This window comes from Typopeltis vanoorti, chromosome 4 (assembly GCF_054136105.1).
Source record: "Typopeltis vanoorti isolate ZY-2024b chromosome 4, IOZ_Tvanoo_1.0, whole genome shotgun sequence".
In the NCBI taxonomy this organism is placed as follows: Eukaryota; Metazoa; Arthropoda; class Arachnida; order Uropygi; family Thelyphonidae; genus Typopeltis; species Typopeltis vanoorti.
Window position 1 is genome coordinate 62,283,893 of NC_143552.1, and position 22,870 is coordinate 62,306,762.

The following is a 22,870-nucleotide window of genomic DNA, read 5'->3' on the forward strand; positions in this document are numbered from 1 at the left end:
GGACCAGGTCTATAGACGATCATCCTTTTCTAAATCCATTCTATACTTCTAAAATAAAGTTTTCGGAATATTTCATTAGTTTGCTATTTAAGATTCTGCTATTCTTGACTAAATTCTACTAAATTCCTGTTACAAATATTTTGTAACAGGAATTTAGTATACTGATACCTCTATAATTTTTAGAGTAATCTCTATTACCTTTTTTAAAGATAGGAATCACAATTGCTTTTTTCCATTCTATTGGGGGAGGATACCAGTTGAATAAATTTTATTTAAAAATAATAAGTCTTTCTTTGAATCTTGTTCCTGCGTATTTATATAGTTCTGAACCTAGCTTATCTTCTCCAGGTGATTTTCCGTTTCTTGTTTCTTTCAGACTGATTTTTAATTCTTCTTTAGTTATTTCCTTTTCATTTCTCTTAATTGTTTGTTCAATTCCGTTAATTGTTTGCCAGTTGCCTTTTTTAAAATATTTATCTCTCCACAATTCTGTGTAGTAATTTAGAAATTCTTCTAATTTCAATTTGGTGTTTAATTTTATGTTTAATTTTATGAAAACATAAAATTAAACAGTGTTTAATTTTATGTTTTTCTATGGCTTTTAGCTATGGCTCTTATGATTTTATATTCTATTTCTTCTTCTAATCTTTTACTGCTTAACCATTTGTGATAGGCTTCTTTTTTCTTTTTGATTATTTCTTTGATTGTATCATCCCAGATCTTCAGTTTTTTCCTTTTATTGAATTTTTTGGTTTTTCCTAAGCTTTCATTGGCTGCTGCATTTAGTATCGTTTTTATATTAAGCCATTCTATTTCTTCATTTTGTTTTATTTTATCTAGATATTGGTTAATTCTTTGTTTATATAGCCATTGTACATTTGTGTCATTCAATAGTCTAGTTTTATAAACAAATGTTTCAAATTTTCTTTCTGTTCTTGTTACTTGTAGCCATTTAGGTGGTAATCTTAATTTTATTTTAACAAGGAAGTGGTCACTGCTTATTTCATATCCTCTGTGAACTCTAACATCTAGTAAAAATTTTGAAGTCTTTTCATTTAATATAAAATAATCTAATATTGATTTCCATCCTCTTGCTGCCCAAGTATATTTATGTATGTCTTTATGTTTATAGAAGGAATTCATTATTTTTAGGGGAAAAAAAAAAATTTTATATATATAGAACAATCATGTTTATTATTCTAATTACCTCAAGTCCACCACCAAGACAAGACCCCATAATAGCAGCTACGACAGGTTTGCTGCTTTGTTCAAGCCTTTCTAATAGCTGCTGACCTGATCTAGATAAAGATGTTACTTCATCAGAGGATTTACATGCTTCTAGCATCCTAAAAAAAAAAAAAATGAATGATTTTGCAAAATTCTTGGAACCATTATAACTGTTATATTTTTGTTAAAGATACCAAGCTATTTTAAACCTGGTTTTACTCCATTTCCCAAGCAAACAGACAAACAAGTCAAGTTTGCACCTGCAAGTGTTGCAAGTCTAGCTGACCCTGCACGTAGTGCAAGACCAAGGCAACTCATGGTAAAAGTAAAATAAGCTCGGATCACTAATCTTAATATTTACCCTTAATGCAAAGCATATCTCCTAGAGGAGATGTATGATGCTTTGTATTAAAGGGAAGGGCCACGACCCAGACCGGTTTCGACCTTTGAGGTTTCATCAGTGGGAGCCAGGCTAGAAATACCAAGATTTTAGTAATACAGCGCTTATAAGTATTTTACCAGAACAAGTTACCATAAGGTGTTTTAATTTTATTAAATAAAAATCTCAGGAGGAGATATAAATGTAGAAAGTATTTTACCTTGGGTATAATAAATGTTAAAGATACCAAGCTATTTTAAACCTGGTTTTACTCCATTTCCCAAGTAAGCAAACAGATAAACAAGTCAAGTTTGCACCTCCAAGTATTGCAAGTCTAGTTGACCCTGCACGTAGTGCAAGACCAAGGCAACTCATAGTAAAAGTAAAATAAGCTCTGATCACTAATCTTAATATTTACCCTTAATGCAAAGCACATCTCCTAGAGGAGATATATGATGCTTTGTATTAAAGGCAAGGGGCCACTACCCAGACTGGTTTCGACCTTTATTGAGGTCTCATCAGTGGGAGCCAGGCTAGAAATACCAAGATTTTAGTAATACAGATTACTTTATTATTTTACATTAATTATTTTACTTTTACCATGAGTTGCCTTGGTCTTGCACTACGTGCAGGGTCAGCTAGACTCTGAATTTGGGATTGCTTCTCATTAAGTTAATCCTATCCTAAAGTAGAAAAGGTTCCTACTCGGGGAGATAATACTAGACTCTTAGCCATTTTTACACAATACTTTACTTTAATGCTGCTGTATAGATTCAGACTGCAGTTGTGACCAAAATCTATAATTATATTAACTTTTTAAATCCTTCCCGCCAAAATAGGTTCTATTTTTTATAAGTGGTAGTTTGGAATTGTAATTAAGCATGACTCAGGTTCAGGTAAATATGACAAGTTTATTGGAATATCTAAACAGAATACAAAATCCATACACTCAATTATGACTCTATACTAAATGAAACTCGAGTTAAGAGGTTAACATATTCTAAATTAATTAAAGATCATAAAGCATGCGAAACACAATAACTGCATATTGGGATAGATAGCAAATGATATGAAGTTAAACTAAAATTCCCTTTGTGATGCTATTCATAAGATAATATAAACAAACATTCTAATGTTACTCAGTTACTAAAATCCACAATTCTGATCTCATTAAGTTAATCCTATCAAATCCTACAAAAGATCTCTTCCAAACAATTCTTCTTACTCTCTCAAAGGAGGTTAACTTTCTAATTAGAGACTATCCACAGAGTCCACAGAATACTGTTCTTAATTTCACATTCGCAAACAATCTTCTCTCTTCTAATGAATTTTATACACAAAATAGAGTAATTTTACCTTACCGAACTTTTTCTGCGTCTTTCAGCACCATGTGTACACCTGGTTACTTCTTGTCTATTGACTGTCCATACAGCAACGTAGGGGTTACGCTATCTTCATTATTTCTGCTGAAAACGGACTTAAATCTTTGCGTTTCAGGAACAACTCGATGGGACTTCTCAGCGACGGCTTGATTCTGCTAGGATGAAATTTTTACCTTCAGCTCTGCGTAGAATCCTTCTCCATTTTCAAGAAAGCCTGCTGTCCGACATCTTATCTTAGCACAGACGCTTCAATCCCCCCCCCTCCTTTACGCGAACTTCTGCTAACTTCCAAGCCACCAAACAGGAAAACGATACGACAAGAGAGATCCCTGATATGGTACTCATTCCCTTATATTTTTCGATAGAGCGCCTTCTTTTTCGGAGTCCCCTATGCACACGACCCATCTCTTTTCTCCCCTTGCTCTCCCGATGCTGTTATGCTCTTATATTCCCAGAATTCGCATCAAAGTATGTTGCGTGTATGCTACTACCGCCAGCGTTACACTGTACACGTGTAGTTTTATACCTTCCAAGAATTATTATTTAATAACTATTTGATGACTCACAGTTATTTTTACACAGCTTAAGTGAGGCTTAAATTAAATCAGATTATCCCTCTTTTAAAGACGTACTCTAAATAAAATCTTAATATGATCACAATAGATAAAATATATCGTACATGAAATAAAGAATGCAAATTTTATACGTAAAGTGAAGAAGTTTCACTTTTAATTTCTGATGTGCAGGTATTTTTTTTTTTTAGTAAGTTTAATATGTTGGATTCTGAACGAATGGTTTCTTTGCAAGATTCTTTCATTCATAACCAACAAAAACAACTTCATTCATCATCTAACATAACCAACAAAAACTGGTTGCATGCACGTGTGCGAACATGACACACACACACACCCTATATGGAATTATTTTTCTCAGAGAGAAGAGCACTAGAACATCACCAGCTATGTAATGAACATATATTATTTTTAAATGTCAGGAATAAATGACAAATTTATTCATGAAATATGGATTTCTTGGAGATGAGTTCACAATTAGAGAAAAATATAAGTAGTGTTAAATTTTATGCATGATACCTTCAACAATTCTCTCCATGTCATTAAATTACTTGAAACTCTAGTGTTAATGAAATTTAATACTGACACCGAGACAAACAAAACTATGTTGGGTAGGATGCTTAGTCTGCAGTATAGAATAAAAATATGAACATTCTCAGCTCAAAACAATTTAGAAGAAATTGATTTTTTGATCCTAAAATTTACCAATCATCAGCAGGATTTAAATCATGACTTTTTGCTTGTCGGGAAAAAAAAATTTCCTCAATTTCCACTTTACTTGTTTGTTTAAAAATTAAAATGATAAATTTTGCCATTGCGTTGAATTTGAATATTACTTTATTTTATGAAGTTTCTTTATGAATTTTTCCATTATTGAACAAATTCAAATGGAATGATGAATAAAGACAAGTTCTTTATTTCAGCATCATCATTTCTTGATATCTACTCTCAAGGGCATAGATGATACTATTATAATTCTCCCAAATTAATCTTTTATTTGTTAGATTCTCAACACACTGAAATCCTACATTTGAATAAATTTCACTAGAACTTAGTTATCATCTAAATCTTTTCTTGCCATCTGGCCCTCAAACACTTACTTTGCTAATCCTTTATATACTATTCCATTTAAGTGATACTTACTCTTCAAATTAGCATTCTTGAATGCTAATGATGTCAAATTCATCATTGATGCTACCTGTTCATTCCAGTAATTTTTCTCAACATTCTCAGATCCATCAGTTAGAACTGGTTTAAAGAAAATCTCATATACTGCTCGACGAGAGTTTTGGCTAAATTCTCTACAATCCATATAATTTATTCAACTGACTTGCCCATATAACAGCATTGTTTATTCTATTATTATCTATTTTTGAAACTATTTTGCTATCTTTACCAAAAATTGGTTCTCTATTTTTTTCTCAATAGCTTGAATTATTTAACTACAGGAATACCTCGATTATCGCAATTCTCAATTTATCGCAGTTTATAATTTGATACCAAAATTCCAATTATTGCGCTCCAAATTCGAATTATCGTGGCCGCGATGTGTAGCCCACTACATATGAAACCAGTTCGAGTCGCCACTCTCCAGGTATCGCTCTCTTATATCCAATGGCGCCTTCCCACCACTTACCAGTAACTATCCGCCCTTGCCTGAAGTACATGTGGATATTTATTTCTCTTGTTATTTATCCCTACAATGAATGCTAAAAGAAACAAGGATGATTTCAAGTCTATAGCTATCAAGAAGAAATGTAGAGTGATCAGCTTAGGAGATAAGTTGCATATGATAAATAAGTATGAAGCAGGCATAACCAAAGCTAAAATTGGAAGAGAGTACGGTCTAAATGAATCAACTGTTCGCCATATTTTAGACCATGCTGCATACTATAAGTAACTAGGACAAAGTGTATCGACCTCGTCTGTGTCCCAAACTACGAGAAACAGAAGCCATCTTATGATTGAAATGGAAACGCTATTGTCAGTGTGGATAGAAGATTGTAACCAAAAAAGAATTCCTCTTAGTCAAATGACTATAAAAACAAAAGCAATGAATTTGTTTGAAACTTTAAAAAGAAAACAATTAGAAAGCAAAAATGATTTGGCGTCAGTAGTTGGAAGAAACTTTCTCTGCAAGTTCAGGGTGGTTTGATCGGTTCAAAAAGCGATCGAGCATTCATAGTGTTTGTATACAAGGTGAAATTGCAAGTGCCGATGAAAAAGCAGCAGCTAGTTTTCCTGGTGAATTGCAACAGATCATTGGAAATTATACCTATGATCAGATATTTAATGCTGACGAAACAGGCTTATTATGGAAAAAAATGCCCACTAAAACATTTTTAGCAAAAAATGAAAAATCACAGACTGGCTACAAGGTTTCGAAGGAGCGTGTAACACTTTTACTATGTGGCAATGCTTCTGGAGATTACAAGATGAAGCCTCTCTTTATTTATCGTTCACAAAATCCTTGCCCGCTTAGAAGTTTAGATAAAAATTTTCTCCCTGTTCATTGGAGATCCAATAGAAAAGCATGAATGACAAAAACTATTTTTGAGGATTGGTTTAAAAACTGTTTTTGTGCTGAAGCTGAAAGTTACTGCAAGTCATTAAATCTTGATTTTAAAATCTTGTTGATATTAGATAATGCACCTAGTCATCCAACAGCACTGAATGATTTGTGCGAAAATGTAAAAGTTATTTACCACCTAATACCACTTCCATCATCCAGCCAATGGATCAAGGTGTAATCGCATCCTTTAAGGCATATTACCTACGAAGAACTTTTTCACAAGCAATAGTAAAGACTACAGGAGATGAAGCTATGACTTTGACAGAATTTTGGAAGGCATTCAATATCAAAAATTGCATTGAGAATGTCAAGGAAGCATGGAGTGAAGTAACGTCTAGCAACCTGAGAGCGACGTGGCAAAAGATTATTCCTCATTGTGCAAATGATTTTAAAGGATTTGAAAATGAAGTAACCCGTGTTATCAATGATATAACTGAGCTTGGCTTCGATCTAGGACTAAAAGAAATTGAAAAAGGTGATGTTCAAGACCTGCTTCAGTCACATGATAAGGAACTGGATGATGAAGACCTAATTAACCTTGAGAGAGAACGTGCTTATGATGCTCAAATCGATGATAATGACAAACAAATTGACTTGGCACCAAAGGAATTTACCTCAAAGAAATGGACGAAATGTTTAGAATTGCTGAAAATTTTAAAGAAAAAATGATGAACGGCGATCCTAATCTCGAGCGATCTCTGAAAGTTTGTCAGGAAATTGAAAATTCCATCCGTTGCTACTGAGTTTTATACGAAGAAAAAATTCCACCAGACAACTCTACACTAATTTTTATCCAAGAAAGAATAACTGCATGTACTTCTTATATATAAATAAAGATTAAAGAATAATCTTGTTTTTCTTAATGAACCTTCATTTTTTACTTAATACGTTTAACACATTTCTTTTTTACTTGATATATAAAATTTAATTAACAGATTTGAAAAATCCTTTGCATTGATCACCCATTTTACACGCATTATTTATCCCAATTATTGCGGTATTTTTCGTGACAACAATAACTGCGATAATCTAGGTATTCCTGTATTTCAGTAGGCCAAGCAGTGACATTTTTTAGAATGTCTTTTTTAATGTTTTATTTATTTTTTTATTTTATTCTATGAGCAAGCAACACATTCATTTTCTCATTTTAATCACTAGCGCTGATGACCACAATAGTGTTACCCTTGTAACACTATTGTGGCTCTCATGATTATGTTATTTGCCTTTGTGTAATTTGAGAATATGCAACTGGCTGTTAGCTACATCTAGACTGATGTTATTGTCAATAATAGGAAGTAATTTCCAGATGCCATGTTCTATATGTAGCATAATGGTCTAAAGATAGAACTTGATAAGGTGCTACTGCAAAGTTGTGGCCAATACTTAGAATGCTAATGGCTGCTCTGTCAAGTCTTCTTTTTATGAAAGGTTAACAAAGACCTGAAAATGCTGACTATGTGGCTAAGAAACACACATACTAATCTTGCCATACTTTTGTGATATGTTTATTCATAATTTTTTTTGTAATTCTTTACAGGCAGAATTTTCAGAAATATCAGAGAGAGTACCTCATAGTTCAATGTTGAAAACAGGAGACAGTTCTAACTGGAAAGAACTAATGGCTGGCTTAATAGCAGATAAGTTACTATTAGCAGCGAGGCATTCACCAATTACTTCCTACTATGACCAATAACATTAGGTTGAGGTCTAACATCTTAAGCAAGTGTCACCACCTAAAAGAAATCTCTCTCTGACAGCAGTTCCACATTCCCCAATTTATGTAAAAGTCTTCAGTGCTGTATTCTGTCAGAAGTGTTAGCGAAATCAAAACGTATCACGCTGTATCCATTCCGCCTGTCTAACTCAACAGTAACAGAAGGAGTAATTTGCTCAAACATGCATGATCTTCCATTAGTAAACTCATGCTGTTCATTGCAATGTATAGATTCTCTGTCAACCCATTTCTGTGTGCGAACTCTAACCAACTTTTCCAAAATCTTCATCGACACTCCAGAGACACTGAAAGCTGGACACATCAGTCTTTGCACCACCTTGTGGAACTTTTGGTGGAAAAGATTGTATTACCATACAATCTTTTCACTCCTGTGGAATCTTCCCTGTTCTGCGACGACTTAAATTACATAGCCTGGCCAAAGGAAGAGCCAGTTCAGCTGAACGCTCTTTTAGCATTGGTGCTGATATCTCATCATTCCCTACTGCCAAATTCTTATTCAGTTTGTGCAACAGTTCTAATACCTCCTTCTCATACACCTGAGTTTCTTCATCAGTGAAGAAGTAGTGGTGAGCAGAATGTATAAACCAGGTTGATAGCTTTTAGCAAAATGGGCTCTCATTAGTTGTACAATCTGCATCTTTCACACATACCAACTGCATTCAGTAGTTATGCTTTCATATTCATTTATTCTTTTACTCACAGCATAAGGAAAAGCTCAAAAGAATTCTTTCTTCATTTTGTAGAGCCAGTTTCTTTTCATACTCAAGATTTAGCTTTCTGTACAACAGAAATAATAAAAATAATTTTCATAACTGACATCATCCTTATGCATATATATAAATTTAATATAAATTATATAACATATAAGTTGAGAAATGTCATTTGATTATTTATGTAAGCTACTTTGAAGTAATATGAATTTCTTATCTAATTATCTCCAATCACACATGTTATTACTAATTAGATTAGCTCAATTAAAAATCATGGATAATTAATGTTGTTATAATTATAAAAATTGTATCATTTGATTCATTTTTTAAATCTAAACATGCATATAAGTTTTATTATGGAATTCCCAATTGTCAAGAGAAGGTTCCATTAAAAACTTCTAATGTAGCCTACAGCTCAGAGTAAAAATGTCAATTTATACCAAATGTCCATTATTTAGTTGTACATTCTATTGTTATTTCAGAACTGCAATCCATTTCTGTATAAATAAGATTCACTTTATCTCTTGTAAAATTATTATTTTCTCAGCAACTCCATTGAGTGAAAGGCACTGCAAGAGACCAAATGTAGCTACTGTTCACATAACACTCATCATATCTCTCCTTTGATGACAAAACATGAAAAGCATGTCTTGCAACACATTCTACCTATTCACCATCCTCCAAGCAAAAATCTAACCTTAGTAACATCCTTGATAACCATACTCTTACACAATTTCAGAGATGACCCCTTGTTCTCTCCCTTACTGCCAGGCATTCAAAAAAGTCTTTGGTCTCAATCCCATAAAGCCACTTTAATGACTTATGTTTCTATCAAGTCTTTTCTTATTTGTCTGCTTTGAAGCCTACAGGAACTCCAATCTATCACATAAAAGACACTTCATACCCATGGAATTCAGATGACCATACTTGCACACAGTAAACCAGATGTGGCCTTATATAAAAAAGGAATAATAACTTCCCTATTTCTGCTTGCACTCTTAACTTCAACTCCTGTCTCCAATCACTCTTAAATCATCCATTACTGATTAAAAATGATGAATAATACTTTTTGGTATTATTTCAGTGATTTTAAATGCTGATGTACTTCCTTTTAAAACTTTTATTTTCTCTTTGTAAAATCTAAACATCTATGTTCCTCATACTCCTTTAAGTTTTTTTAATCACCTGAGATTTTAAATTGCCACTTTCTTACTTTTTAATTTCTCAAACATATCATCAATCTCATCAACATTATTGATCAAATGTGATGGCAGTTTCAATTCCCTTTGTTTCCAGTAATCAATATCAAGTCTTGATTCCATTAAATGTTTTAGTCGAATATTCTGTTTTAGGTATATATTTAAAACATCTTGAAATGAATTTAAGTTTTGTTTCCTAATCTCTTCTTTTTTTTTCCAGTCTTTCAGTAATTGTTCTGTGAAATTCTGAAATAGCTTCTCCGTACTGTTTGGTAGCAATTGTTCCTTATTCCTCTTTCTTAAATCTCCATTTCTGCTTCGCTGGTATCAACAAATTCTCAAATTTATATACTTAAGAATAAATTAACAATAGCTAAAAATAAATCATCTAAATTTTTGGTAATTAAAATTAAGTGACTAAATTTTAATTATAAAAAAATGATTCAAATTAAGGACTGCACAGAATCAAATGAATCTGAGGATCCTAATCAGAACCATTCATCAACACTCCAGAGACACTGATAGCTGGACACATCAGCCTTTGCACCACCTTGGTGGAATTTTGGTTTAAAAGGATTATTGTATAATTTGGGTAAATTACCATACTGTTAATTTACCCAAATTATATAAGAATCCTACTTCAGTGATTTTAAATGCTGATGTACTTCCTTTTAAAACTTTTATTTTCTCTTTGTAAAATCTAAACATCTGTGTTCCTCACAGATGTTTAGATTTGTATTACCATACAATCTTTTCCCCATCCTCTTATCCCATTTAGGTTCTTAACAGCAAAGGCTTCAAGGATGAAGGAAAACTAACTTGTTATTAAATCTGATAAAAGTATATGATTATTTAAATTCAGATACCTTATGCATTTGTTCTAAAGATGTCAAAGAACCAAAATATGAAAAACTAAAACAGAATTATATTAATAGAAAGGGGGATGGAAAATCCCTTTATGTTTTTAATAGCTGGGTACGAAACTCGGATCGAAATCCATCGTAATCCATAGAGTTTCATGCCGAAAAAAAAAACTGTCGGCAGGCCCAAGTATAAATGATCACTTGGATAGTACAGCACCAGGGAAATTCCATGCAAAGGTGGTGCAAGTTCCCTCACTAACTTTGCATGGAGTTGCCCTGGTGTTGTACTATCCAAGTGATCATTTATACTTGGGCCTGCCGATAGTTTTTTCGGCATGAAACTCTATGGATTTCGATCCGAGTTTCACACCCGGCTATTAAAAACATAAAGGGATTTTCTATCCCCCTTTCTATTAACATGTTCGCTGGTAAAATAGCCTTTCGGCTTATTAAATTAGTAATTAACATTAAATATAGGAGTACACCACTTCGGCAATTCGATAGTAGAGGTATGCAAGTTCTTGTTCATTTAAAACTTTGATATTCCAGGTCTACCTACTCACTGATGAGACCTCAAAAAAGGTTGAAACCGGTCTGGGTAGTGACCTCTTCTCATAACGTAAAACAATATACACACACACACACATCTCTTAGGAGCTGGGTTTTACATTATGAAAGAATATTAAAGTTAGTGAGGGAGCTTGCTCCACCTTTGCATGAAGTTGCCCTGGTGTTGTACTATCCAAGTGATCATTTATACTTGGGCCTGCCGATAGTTTTTTTCAGCATTAAACTCTATGGATTACGATGGATTTCGATCCGAGTTTCGTACCTGGCTATTAAAAACATAAAGGGATTTTTCATCCCCCTTTCTATTAACATGTTCGACAGTAAAATAGCCTTTCGGCTTATTAAATTAGAATTATATTAAGTTTGTTGATAGTGAAGATGACATCTTGGCTGTCAAGAATAAAGAGAAATCATTATTTTCTGCTCAAATTTAAAAAGAAATGATGAATCTTGACAACTTGGATTCATCAAAAAAAAAAAAAAAAAAAAAAAACCCTAGTTATTTTTGATGATTGTGTGACTGAAAGAGATCAAAGTAAAATTGTAGACTTATTTATCAATAGATGAAAGAAAAATGTATCAATTACCTCTCACTCAATCTTAATATTCAATACAATCACTATGAGAAGAAATGGTTACAGCTGAAATTCAGCAAATCATCAGAGAAATTTAAGGTTCCTAAGTACAGATGGGTTTTACAGACTATATTCAGCTACTGGATATAAATCCAAAGATGAGATAAAGGAAAAGTTTTAACCATATATATATATATATATATATATATATATATATATATATATATATATATATATATATAATATTTTAAAATTTAAGTAAATAAATTAAGAAAGGAGGAGATAGAGTTGGTTGGATGCAAGAAATTAAATCCATCTGAAATGTATATACCTAGAAATAATATATGACTCGTATAATACTGCATATTATTATTATTACTGTTAATAGGCATCTCCATGAAGTTCAAAGACTTATTGCATGCAGCAAACCAAAATTTCACCATGGGAGTAAGAAACTAACCATTATTAACACAATGCCTATCATACCTCTCCTTCAACTGATTCACTAACCAATTCCACTCATTCAACAACCTTGAAGAAAAATAAAAAAAATCTGCATCTCACATTCTTGTTAGCTGAAACTTGATTCAACTTCCAATGATGACCTCTTGTTCTGTCACCACCTGCCATATACTGAAAAAGTTTCTTTATCTCCATTCTAGTGCTGCTTAATAACATCAATAATAAGATCAAGTACTGTTTAATAATATTGAGAATCCACCACACAGGTTTATCCAATATAGAAGTGTTTCTCAAAGTGTGGCTCCAGGGTTAAACAAAAGGTCATTAGGTGGTGTACGAAGCACTTCTTTTTTTTTTTTTTTTTTATTACCTTATTACTTTTATGTTTTTACTGCCATACAGTCACAGATCAGAGCATGTCTATTCTATAGACCTGCACTTAATAATTTTTCAATTATGAAAAAAATCGAAAGGAAGTTTTAAACAAAATGTGTCTCTTGGAATGTATTAACTGACCTCTGTTAGGGCAGCATCTGGTTTACAGCATGACTACATTCTAAATGCATGGCTCAAGCTGTTTGCATTAAAAGTTTAAATTCAAACAGTCTGAATCACACAGAACTCTGCTAAATTTCTGTATCATTCCTATCTTAAACTGTAATGGTCCTCAGCAATTTTTGCACTACAGGAGCATGCATCTATTCATGTTTAATCATATTTGTGTCACAAATTGTAAACAGATGTACAGGTTATATGTGCATAGATTTTAGTAGCTGTTGTTGAAATTTTTTTTTACTTAGCTAGAAATTAAATGAAATTTGTCAAGAAATTATTTATTGTTTAATCCTTTATCCAAGAGTAAGCAAACAAAGTTTGTGAGTGAAATATCTTCATGAGTAGGCTACTTCTCATGAAGTAGCCTTCTCATGAAGTATATAGAGGCTGAATGACTTCATCATATTAATTATCTTAATATCCTATAATGTAAAGCTTACTTCCTTTTTAGAAATATATTGCTAAGCATTAGACAATCACAAACATCCAAGCTCACGGCAGGATTCGAACCCGTAGCTTTTTGATTGGAGAGCAGATTACGCTAACCACTCGGCCAACCAGGTCGGATGGTTAGCATATCCACTTTATATCACCATATAACCAAAGGCTATCCTTTTCCCCTTCTCACTGGTCTCATGCAGCTGAACAACAAAAAGAAACTAAAATCCGGAGATGACTAGGTGGTCAGCCTGATCTAAGTTAACTGCCTTGAGTTGTCTTTCTCTGCTTGAGAGGGCTCTAGTCATCCCTGCAGCTGTCCATAAGACCACAGTGAACTAAGAGGATGTAACCATTTAAAAATCTTCCATAAAAACACAGAATGTTTCACAGAACAATCTGGATTTGTTCATATCATCAGTTGGTGACATGATGGCATGCTTTCCTGGGACGTACATAATTTTTTGATGTTCCAATTAGAACAGATTACATGCTGAACTACAAAGCAGGAAATTATGATCAACTTAGGAGAATACTATCTTTGGTTCCATGGTATTAGACTGAATAAGAAAAAAATGTCAGCAATGCATGGGAATCTTTGAAAAACATGCTTAAATGAGGCAGTATCAATGTACCTATTTGCTTAAAGGAATGTTCAGCCAAATTAGCTTGGCCTTTCACATGTTTGTATAACTTGAGTCTCAGCTCACGAAAAGAAGGAATGTACGACAGTTCCCTTGTACAAGGGTAGTTCAAAAACTGATGTGTCTAACAACCAACCTACCAGTATCTCTGGTGTGCTGGTGAAGATATTAGAGAAGTTGGTAAGAACTTGCATACAGACATGGGTAGACATAAAAGCTATGCCCTGCAAGGAGCAGCATGAGTTTACTATAGGAAGGTTGTGTTTTAACAATTTGCTTATGTTTTATAACAATGTTACAGTTAAGTTGGTTAAAGGAAATGGATACAGTATGATAATGTTGAATTTTGCTAATGCATTTGATAGGATATACCACATGAAAGGCTGTTGCATAAACTGGAGAATATGGGATTGGAATATAAACTCTTGGCTTGAATAAGTGAATAGTTGACAAACAGATATTAAAAAGGGGTATACAGGGGTTGTGAATCTGCCAGATTTAAGGTGACCAGTGTTGTACCTCAGGGTTCAGTCCTTGAGCCATTGTTGTTCAAATGATATATTAATGACATTAGGAAGGGTATAACAGGAGATGTGCAACTATTTGCTGATGATGCAAAGATAAAAAGGGCAGTCACGTATGTTACTGATATCCAGCACTTGCAGAATGATTTGAATAGGTTGGAAATTTGGCCAAAACAAAAATGACTATCAGTTTAATGTTAGTAGGTGTAAAGCGGGAATATCGCATAGTGAAAGAAGAAGGCATAAAGTTATGCCATTTGGCATGATGAAATTTCCAGCAGTAGCATATTATATCAGTAGAGTTATCCTACAAGAAACTTATGAGGCAAGGGATCTTGGCATAATGGTGGATAGGAATTTGAAGTTCAAAGGTCACATAGCAAAAGTTACAAATACAACTCAGAGGATAATTGCACTTTTGAAGTGACCTTGACATGCAAGAATAAGGAGGTCATTTTGCTTCTTTATAAGGCTTTGAAAACTGCACCTGGACTATTGTGCAAGATTAAGTCTCCTGGATTCCAAGAGGATCAAGGAGCTGTGGAAAGGGTGCAAAGAAGAGTTACAAAGATTATATTGGGATTATGGGATTTAGATTATGAGAACAAATTGCAAGTATGTGGATTACAAACTGTGGTTAATGGGAGAAAGAGGGGCAATATGAAAGAGGTATATAAACTGAATGAGTGTTATAGGCTATCGTATGATGAAATTGTTCATTATATGGAAGGTGGGGAGGGAATGCAGGGGGAACCATGGAAGTTAAGTTTGTTCACAGTCAAGAAAGGGGTTTTGAACTTCTCATGAATTTATGAGAAGGCATGACAGTTGGTTTGGGCTATGTGTAGCCTTCCTCAATGAGTCCTCAACCCCCTGGAGGTATCAGATAATAATAATAATATCCAGAATATCTTTAGATTCAGTTTTCATGTCACCTTTACCATATCAGATTTCTTTCACTGTACTCCTTTTGCAATCTTCTTTAGCAACCTTCAGATTTTCCACTTTCCTGATATTTATCTCATATATTTTTATCAAAGTCTTCTGTGACTTTATTTAGGTAGTTTTACATACAGCTCAGCTATATTACATTCTTCTCTGCATTCTCAAATTACATTCTTTTCTGCAAGCTTACTTGATAGGAAGTTTGAACATAGTGTCTTCTTTTTCATGACTACCTCTTTAAATTCTTATGTACACCACAAAGTGCTGATTTTTATGTTCTTGCAAACAAGTTCACCACATACCTCCATTGCTGAATCAACATTTTCTCCAGATCTTGCCACTGAGACCCACGTTTTGGATCTTGTGTTTGAACTCTCATTTTTTTCTTAACTAATATTTGTATAGTACACCTGTATACTTAATATTTGTATACCTGTAAAAGCATGAGTTTGAAGTAAAGACCAACAGGATGAAATATATGGTGGGGTGTTGCAACAGACCTGGAAGTTCAGTTGGCAGAGTACTAAATGAGTAATCATTAAGGACAGCTTAAATTATGAGAACACTGACTGAGTAGCAGGGTAAGCTTATGATAATGAAAGACAATTTATTGTCCTTCATTCTTATCCACCCGTTAATGATAATGATTATTATCTTGCAATGACCTGGAATGGATGATTCAATTACAACAGATTACATGCTGAACTACAAAGCTGGAAATTCTGACAAAGTTGAGAGAATGCCATGTTCACTTCCATGGTATTGGTTACAGAATGGGAAGGATATCAGCACTGCACAAGAAGCTTTGAAAAGGTGCTTAAACGATTCAATGTAGGAATGCGTTTATAGAGTTCAATGACCAAACAGGGTGGGAGTGAAATGGATGTGCAATATTATTAAGAAGGAGATCTATAAGAAGATGATGCAGTCAGAATACTGTGAGAATATGAATGAGAAGAGTTATGAAATATATAAAGCAAGGGCTAGAAAAGTTGAGCATTGTACAAAAAGCTAGGCTAGAGTATGAAAAGAAAATCAGCCATGCAGGTAAAGACAACCCAAAAGAATTTAACTGCACTCATATTACAATTAAAAAAAAAAGAAAAAAGAATGCAATAGAATAATAAATGCAGACAGTAACCTCTGTGTCAGAAGCAGATGTAAGTGTTCACTTTGATCAAGATCTGTCAAACTGGTGTATATAACACGGTGCACAGTGTTACCACAACTACAACATTGGATGAAGGGTGGGAGGTGTATGAGAAGGAAGTTCTAGAGCAGTTATATAAACTGTCTGAGATTTCAGCAATGGTGACAGATGGGTTATCAGCACATATGCTTAAGGAATGTTCAGCTTATGTCCCTAACAACTGTGTTATAAATAACTATTTTAATTTCCCAACGTTTCAACCTTCATATTAAGGTCATCAGGGGGTGCTTAAGGGTCAAAGATGTATAACTGGGAGGAGACCTCCACATAGCCTTTAAAGGAATGCGGAGAACTGACCCGGGCTTCTTACCTAATGTCCAATCCTCACCTTCTCGTGGAGTACCCTGTTAGGTTATCTACCTGAATACCGAAAGAAACGAGGATGGGTTGGCAATTTGGGATTCAACCGACCAAATTGTATTCTTATTGGCTTAAACCAATATAGAAAATGATGGTACAACATGATGCCAACAAAATTTCATGCCGGCTGGGGCTTCGCCCGGTTAAACAAGGCCCCAGGTTTGTTTTCGCCAGGAACCAGGGCAAACAGCAAAAAAGTCAGTTACTGGAACAAATCTGAAAGCACATCCCAACTCGACATCACCAGAATTAAAGATCGGTACTATCAACATAAGAAGCCTGAATGGCAAAGAAATGGAGCTAGCTGATGAATTAGATAAGTACCAGATCAAAATAATAGGAGTGACTAAAACAAAAAAGACAAAAACTGGCGAGATCTTTCTGAACAATAAATACAAAATGTTATATTCAGGCAATGACAATCAAGGAAAAGAAGGAGTAACCATAGTATTCAACACAAAATACGAGGCTAATCTTCTTGAATGGCAAGCAGTCACAAGTAGAGTGATGTGGGCAAATATCAGAATGGGGAATTGAACAATGAGACTTATTACAATGAGAAGGTTGTACTAAAGGTACAAGTGGAGGAATTTTGATGATTTAGAAAACGCAACTGACACAATGAAAAAGGAAAGGTTGGTCCTTGTTGGGGATCTAAATAGCAGAGTAGGAAATGATTGTCAGACATACAAAAATATTTTGGGACAATTTAGAGAAAACAGCAAAGCCAATAATAATGGCAAATACCTGTTGGATTTCTGCTCAGGACATGGACTGGTTATTACTAACACAATGTTCCACCATAAAAATGTTGCACAAATTCACATGGAGAGAGAAGAGACAAGGAATAAGAAAAGTCTCATTGACTGTGTTATTGTTGATAGTGATGTTTTCTCCCGGGTGCAGGATACCAGAGTGTACAGAGGATTTGAAATTGGAAGTGATCACTATAAAATTGAATTTCATATTGAAAAGAATAACATGTAAGAAAGTTTTAAAGCAAATAAAAGTTGAGCAGCTCTCAGATGTGAACTGTAAACTAAAATACACAAAGATTATTGAAGAAAAAATGAAAGAGTTTGAGAACAGGAACCAAATCTTGGAGATTCAGTGGCAAGCCATGAAGAAACCCTGATTGATTCAGTCAGAGAGGCATGTGGTGAGGATGCAAGGATAGAAAAATCAGAACTTCATGGTGGACACAGGAAGTTAAAGAGCCAGTGAAGGTAAAGAAGAAAGCTTATCAAAAGTTCCTGGCAAATAAGTCAGTTTGTGCTCTTAGAGAATACAGAGACAAATGTAAGAAAGCTACACACTGTGTAAAACTAGCTAAACAAAAGTCATGGGAGAACTTTGGCAAGAACATAGAAAATAAATATCAAGAAGGTGGGAAGATATTCTGGAGGTTGTTGAAGCAGCTTTGAAATGGAGGAAAGAGTGCTGTAAAAGGAGTTAGAGATGATAAAGGTTACATGAAACAGGAGAAAAAGATATCTTTGAAGTATGGAGTAATTACTTTGAAAAATTGCTAAATGAAACAAGCAGTGATGGCACAGTGGTAAAAAACACTCAACAGGCATACAGTCAGAAATACATATCCATACTTGAAGTAGAAAAAGCCATCAAAGGCTTGAAATGTGGAAAGGCAGCAGGAGTAGATGATATTCGACCAGAAATGCTGAAGTATGGTGGTATAAAAGTCATGCAGTAGCTGCACTGCATAGTTCAGAAAGCCTGGACAGAGGGACGAATTCCCGATGATTGGAGAAGAGCTCTAATAGTACCCATATATAAAAAGGGAAATAAAACTGAATGTGAGAATTAGAGAGGTATTTCTCTACTGAGTGTTCCTGGCAAGATCTATGCAAGCATACTTGAAAAACGGTTGAGAAGAATTGTGGAAGAAAAGCTTGGTGAAGGACAAGCTGGATTCAGGCCAAATAGAGGCTGTCAGGATCAGATCTTCACTTTATGACAAATAGTTGAGAAAGCTTGGGAATATAACAAAGATCTGTATTTAAGTTTTGTCGATCTGGAAAAGGCATATGACAAGGTGCCAAGAGAGAAGCTATTCAATACACTACAGTTATATGGTGTCAATGGGGCATTATATCAAGCAATACTTAGTCTGCATTTGAGTTGTAAGTCGGCAGTTAGAATTGAATGAAGTTCAGGAAGATGGTTTAATGTTAAATCTGGTGTGAGACAAGGATGTGCATTATCCTCTCTGTTATTCATTATCTATATGGATCAGATTATGAAGAAAAGTGGTATTAAACATGATATCAGAATTGGAGATTTAATGTCAGCTCTTTGCTTTATGCGGATGATGTTATAATTCTAAATAAATCCACTACAAGTTTGCAGAGTCCCTGACTAAATTGAATTAACTATTGTAATAGATATGGTATGAAGGTCAGCATTAAAAAGACAAAGACAATGAAAATAGGTAGAATTGTTGAAAATGTGAATTGTGTTGTGAACGGGGAACCTGTGGAACAAGTAAAACATTTCAGCTACTTAGGCATGATTTTTACTGAAGATGGTAAATTAAATATGGAAATAGACAACAGAATCAACAAAGCTGGTATGGTAGGAAGTCAATTGAATAAACTCATATGGGAGAGAAATTAGTTGGAACACTAAATTAGCTGTATATAAGACAGTGTTCAAACCAGTTTTAACTTACGGATCTGAGAGCTGGGTCAGAAATAAAACACTTGATGAAAGACTAGAGCCCGCAGTTATGAGAGTCCTGAGAATGATTAGAGGCGTTAACAGATGGCATCAATGGCAATATTATATTAAAAACGAGGATATTAGGAAAGAACTTGACATTGTTGGCATCCAGGAATGCATTAGCAGAGCCAATCTCAGGTGGTATGGTCACTTAAACAGAATGGGCGAGGAAAGATTAGCAAAACAAGTGTTCTCTGCCGGGTTGGCAGGATAATGACCCAGAGGAAGACCAAGATATAGGTGAATTGATATGGTACAAAGTGCCTTAGACGACAGAAATATAAGCTCTGATAATGTTGGAGTCTTGACAAGTAACAGACTGATTTGGAGGAAAATTGTAGATAGGAAGTTAGTAATGATGTAAATTTTTAATGTAGTACTATCATATCCTGTACACCCCTTGAGGGTACATGTCAGGAATTTGATGATGATTATCGTCATCATTATATAGAGATAAACCATCAAATAGTATTATCTCTACATAGCTTTTATAAATTTAGACATACAATGAATTTTCACATTAGAGAATCACTTTAATTTACCCATACGTTACAACTTTAACAGACAGTTTATACTAAATGATATCACACTATATAATCAGCATACAACTATATACGTGACTAAAATTTTCCTGGAGGTAAACCGCAAGATGTTTTCATACATAGTGATGTCTTCGATTACAGAGGGTATCTGCAATAATAATAATAATCAAAAATGTAACTGTTATGTTTGAGAGAAAGAGGAATAAATAAAAAAGTAACAAAAAATCTGATTAAAAATTTTATTTGTACCCTATATCAGCACCCGCAATAAAGCACCCTGGTTTTCCAGATATAAGAACAACACTATTCACTTTGGGATTAGACCAAACCTCTCCCATCACTTGTTCCACTTCTTCTGATACTTCTCTGGAGAGTGTATTCACCTACAGAAACATAAGGAACTTAAATTTATCCAAGTAATTTGTCATTTGCTTTTTTTTTTTTTTTTTTTTGGCCAGTAATTGTTCCTTTAAGCTAATTATTTTATAACAAATACTAAATATCAGATGAACACAGATTTTCCAATTGATAAGTATATTACATATTTTTTAAAATATTCAAAAACATAAAGAAGAACATTACCATGAAAGTATATCATCCATAATACCACCAGCTAAAACAGACATGACAAATCACCGCTATCCATCTACAGCTAAACTCCAAGATCACCTAAGAGATGTTAAGACAATTTTCATTCTCTTAGCATCCGTTTCATTCCAGATATCCTTAACCATCTAAGTATATCATACGGGTAAGGACATTTGTTTTCTCAACTGCTTCTGGTAACCCAGTCCAATCATTCACTATCTTTCCAAACATTAAGACAACTGGATGGGAAGAAAAACACATCATGTACCAGAAAATTTCTTTTACATCTACTCTATAAAACCCCTTCAATAACATGCATGTCTCATTCATATCACCACTTTTCCACCTACATACTAAACTCACTGAACAAATCATCTGGAGCACTCCATCTAGGCATTGTTTTGGAACCAGATATGAATCTTCTCAATTAATTCTGCATTTCCAAGAAATTCAGATCAACAAACCCATACACAATATGCAAGATATAATTATAGCAAAGCCTTAATAAAGAGAAATAACTTCCTTATTCCAGCTTGTTATTTTATTTATTTATTTTTTTTTAAATATCCAAGTGATTATTTGAGATATATTTTAACTATTTTGCAATACATCTGACAAATTTCAACTGTGTCCACCACCACAATCATTCAAATTCCTGATATGAACCCACACTGGGGATACAGGATTACCTGAAAAGTTTAAATTATTACTAGCTTCCTACCAACAACTTTCCTCCAAATTAATCCATTATCTGTTAGAACTCCAATATTGTCAGATCTTATAGTTTGGTCTTTTAATGCACTTAGGGCTTCTTACTGTATTAATCCACCTAAATTTTGGTCTTCCTCTGGTCTTTTTCCTGCCATCCTGAAAAAACTTGTTTTGCTAACCTTTATCCTCTTCCATTCTGTTTAAGTGATCAAGCCACCTTAGATTAGTTCTGCTCACACAATCATGAACGCTAACAATGTCAAGTTCTTTCCTAAGAAATTATTTTTAATATCGTTCTGCCACTGATGCTATTTGTTTATACTCTAATTTTTCTCTAACCTCATATCTGATCTGTAGTCTTCTCCAGTTTTTGATTAAATGTTTTATTTCTAAAGCCAGCTCTGAAACCCATAAGTTGAAATTAGTTTGAACACTATCTTATATGCAGCTAGTTAATTTTGACTAATTTCTCTCTTATTCCATACAAATGTATTCAATGAACTTACTACTACTACATCAGCTTTGCTAATTCTTTTGTCATATTTAATTTGCCATCTTAACTAAAAATATACCTATTTAATAGTTCTACAGATTTTTCATTTAGGATACAGTTGATATTTTGAATGTTCCTGCCATTTTCTTATCCTGTCTTTTTTATTGCTGATTTCCACATCAAATTTATTATATGAGTTATTCAATTTAGTTAGGGAATCCAACAGCTTATACACTGAATTTACTTAGAAGTATAACATCAATCATCTGCAGAAAAGAAAAAGCTGAGATGAATATCTTCAATTCTGATATCAGGACAAATGTCACTTTCCTTCATAATATGATCCATATAGATGAAAAATAGCAACAAAGACAATGTGCACCCTGTCTCACACCTTAACATTAAACCATCTTCCTGTAGCACAGCACAAAATTAACATTACCACTCTGTCCTAAATAACCATTACCCTCTTTTGTCTATAATTACTCCTAAATTACTAGCCTCATCAATTTCTTGCAGTCCCATTCTACTTATTTAATAGGTAGCACGTAGTTTTTTTTTTTTTTTTTAATCCTAAAGTATAGCTTGACACTAAGACATACTGATTTGGCAACCATTATCCTTTACCCAAACTATCAGTCTATTTAAGTCCAACTACATGATCTCCACACACATTTATTAACTACTGCTCTCACAAATTTGAAATCATTACTAAACAACTGTATATCCCACTCAAATCATTCTCAATATCACTGGATATAAAAACTGAACAGCAGTGTTCCAAGCAAAGATCCCTTATCAAACTACTGGTCACAATCTACCAAATAGTATTGGTAGATTGTCAAGACTCCAACATTATCAGATCTTATATTTCT

General features: G+C 33.9%; 1 protein-coding gene across 1 annotated transcript in view; it reads right to left on the minus strand.

Moving 5' to 3' along the window:
• The window catches only part of Mtpalpha (monolysocardiolipin acyltransferase Mtpalpha), a 255,626-nt gene that overhangs the window by 198,416 nt on the left and 34,340 nt on the right, over positions 1–22,870 (minus strand). The window contains exons 4-5 of the mRNA XM_090391226.1: positions 20,453–20,586; positions 1,208–1,346 (exon numbers count right to left, since the gene is read on the minus strand). Of these exons, the coding sequence (XP_090247352.1) occupies positions 1,208–1,346; positions 20,453–20,586 (273 nt within the window). The remainder of the gene's footprint in view (positions 1–1,207; positions 1,347–20,452; positions 20,587–22,870) is intronic.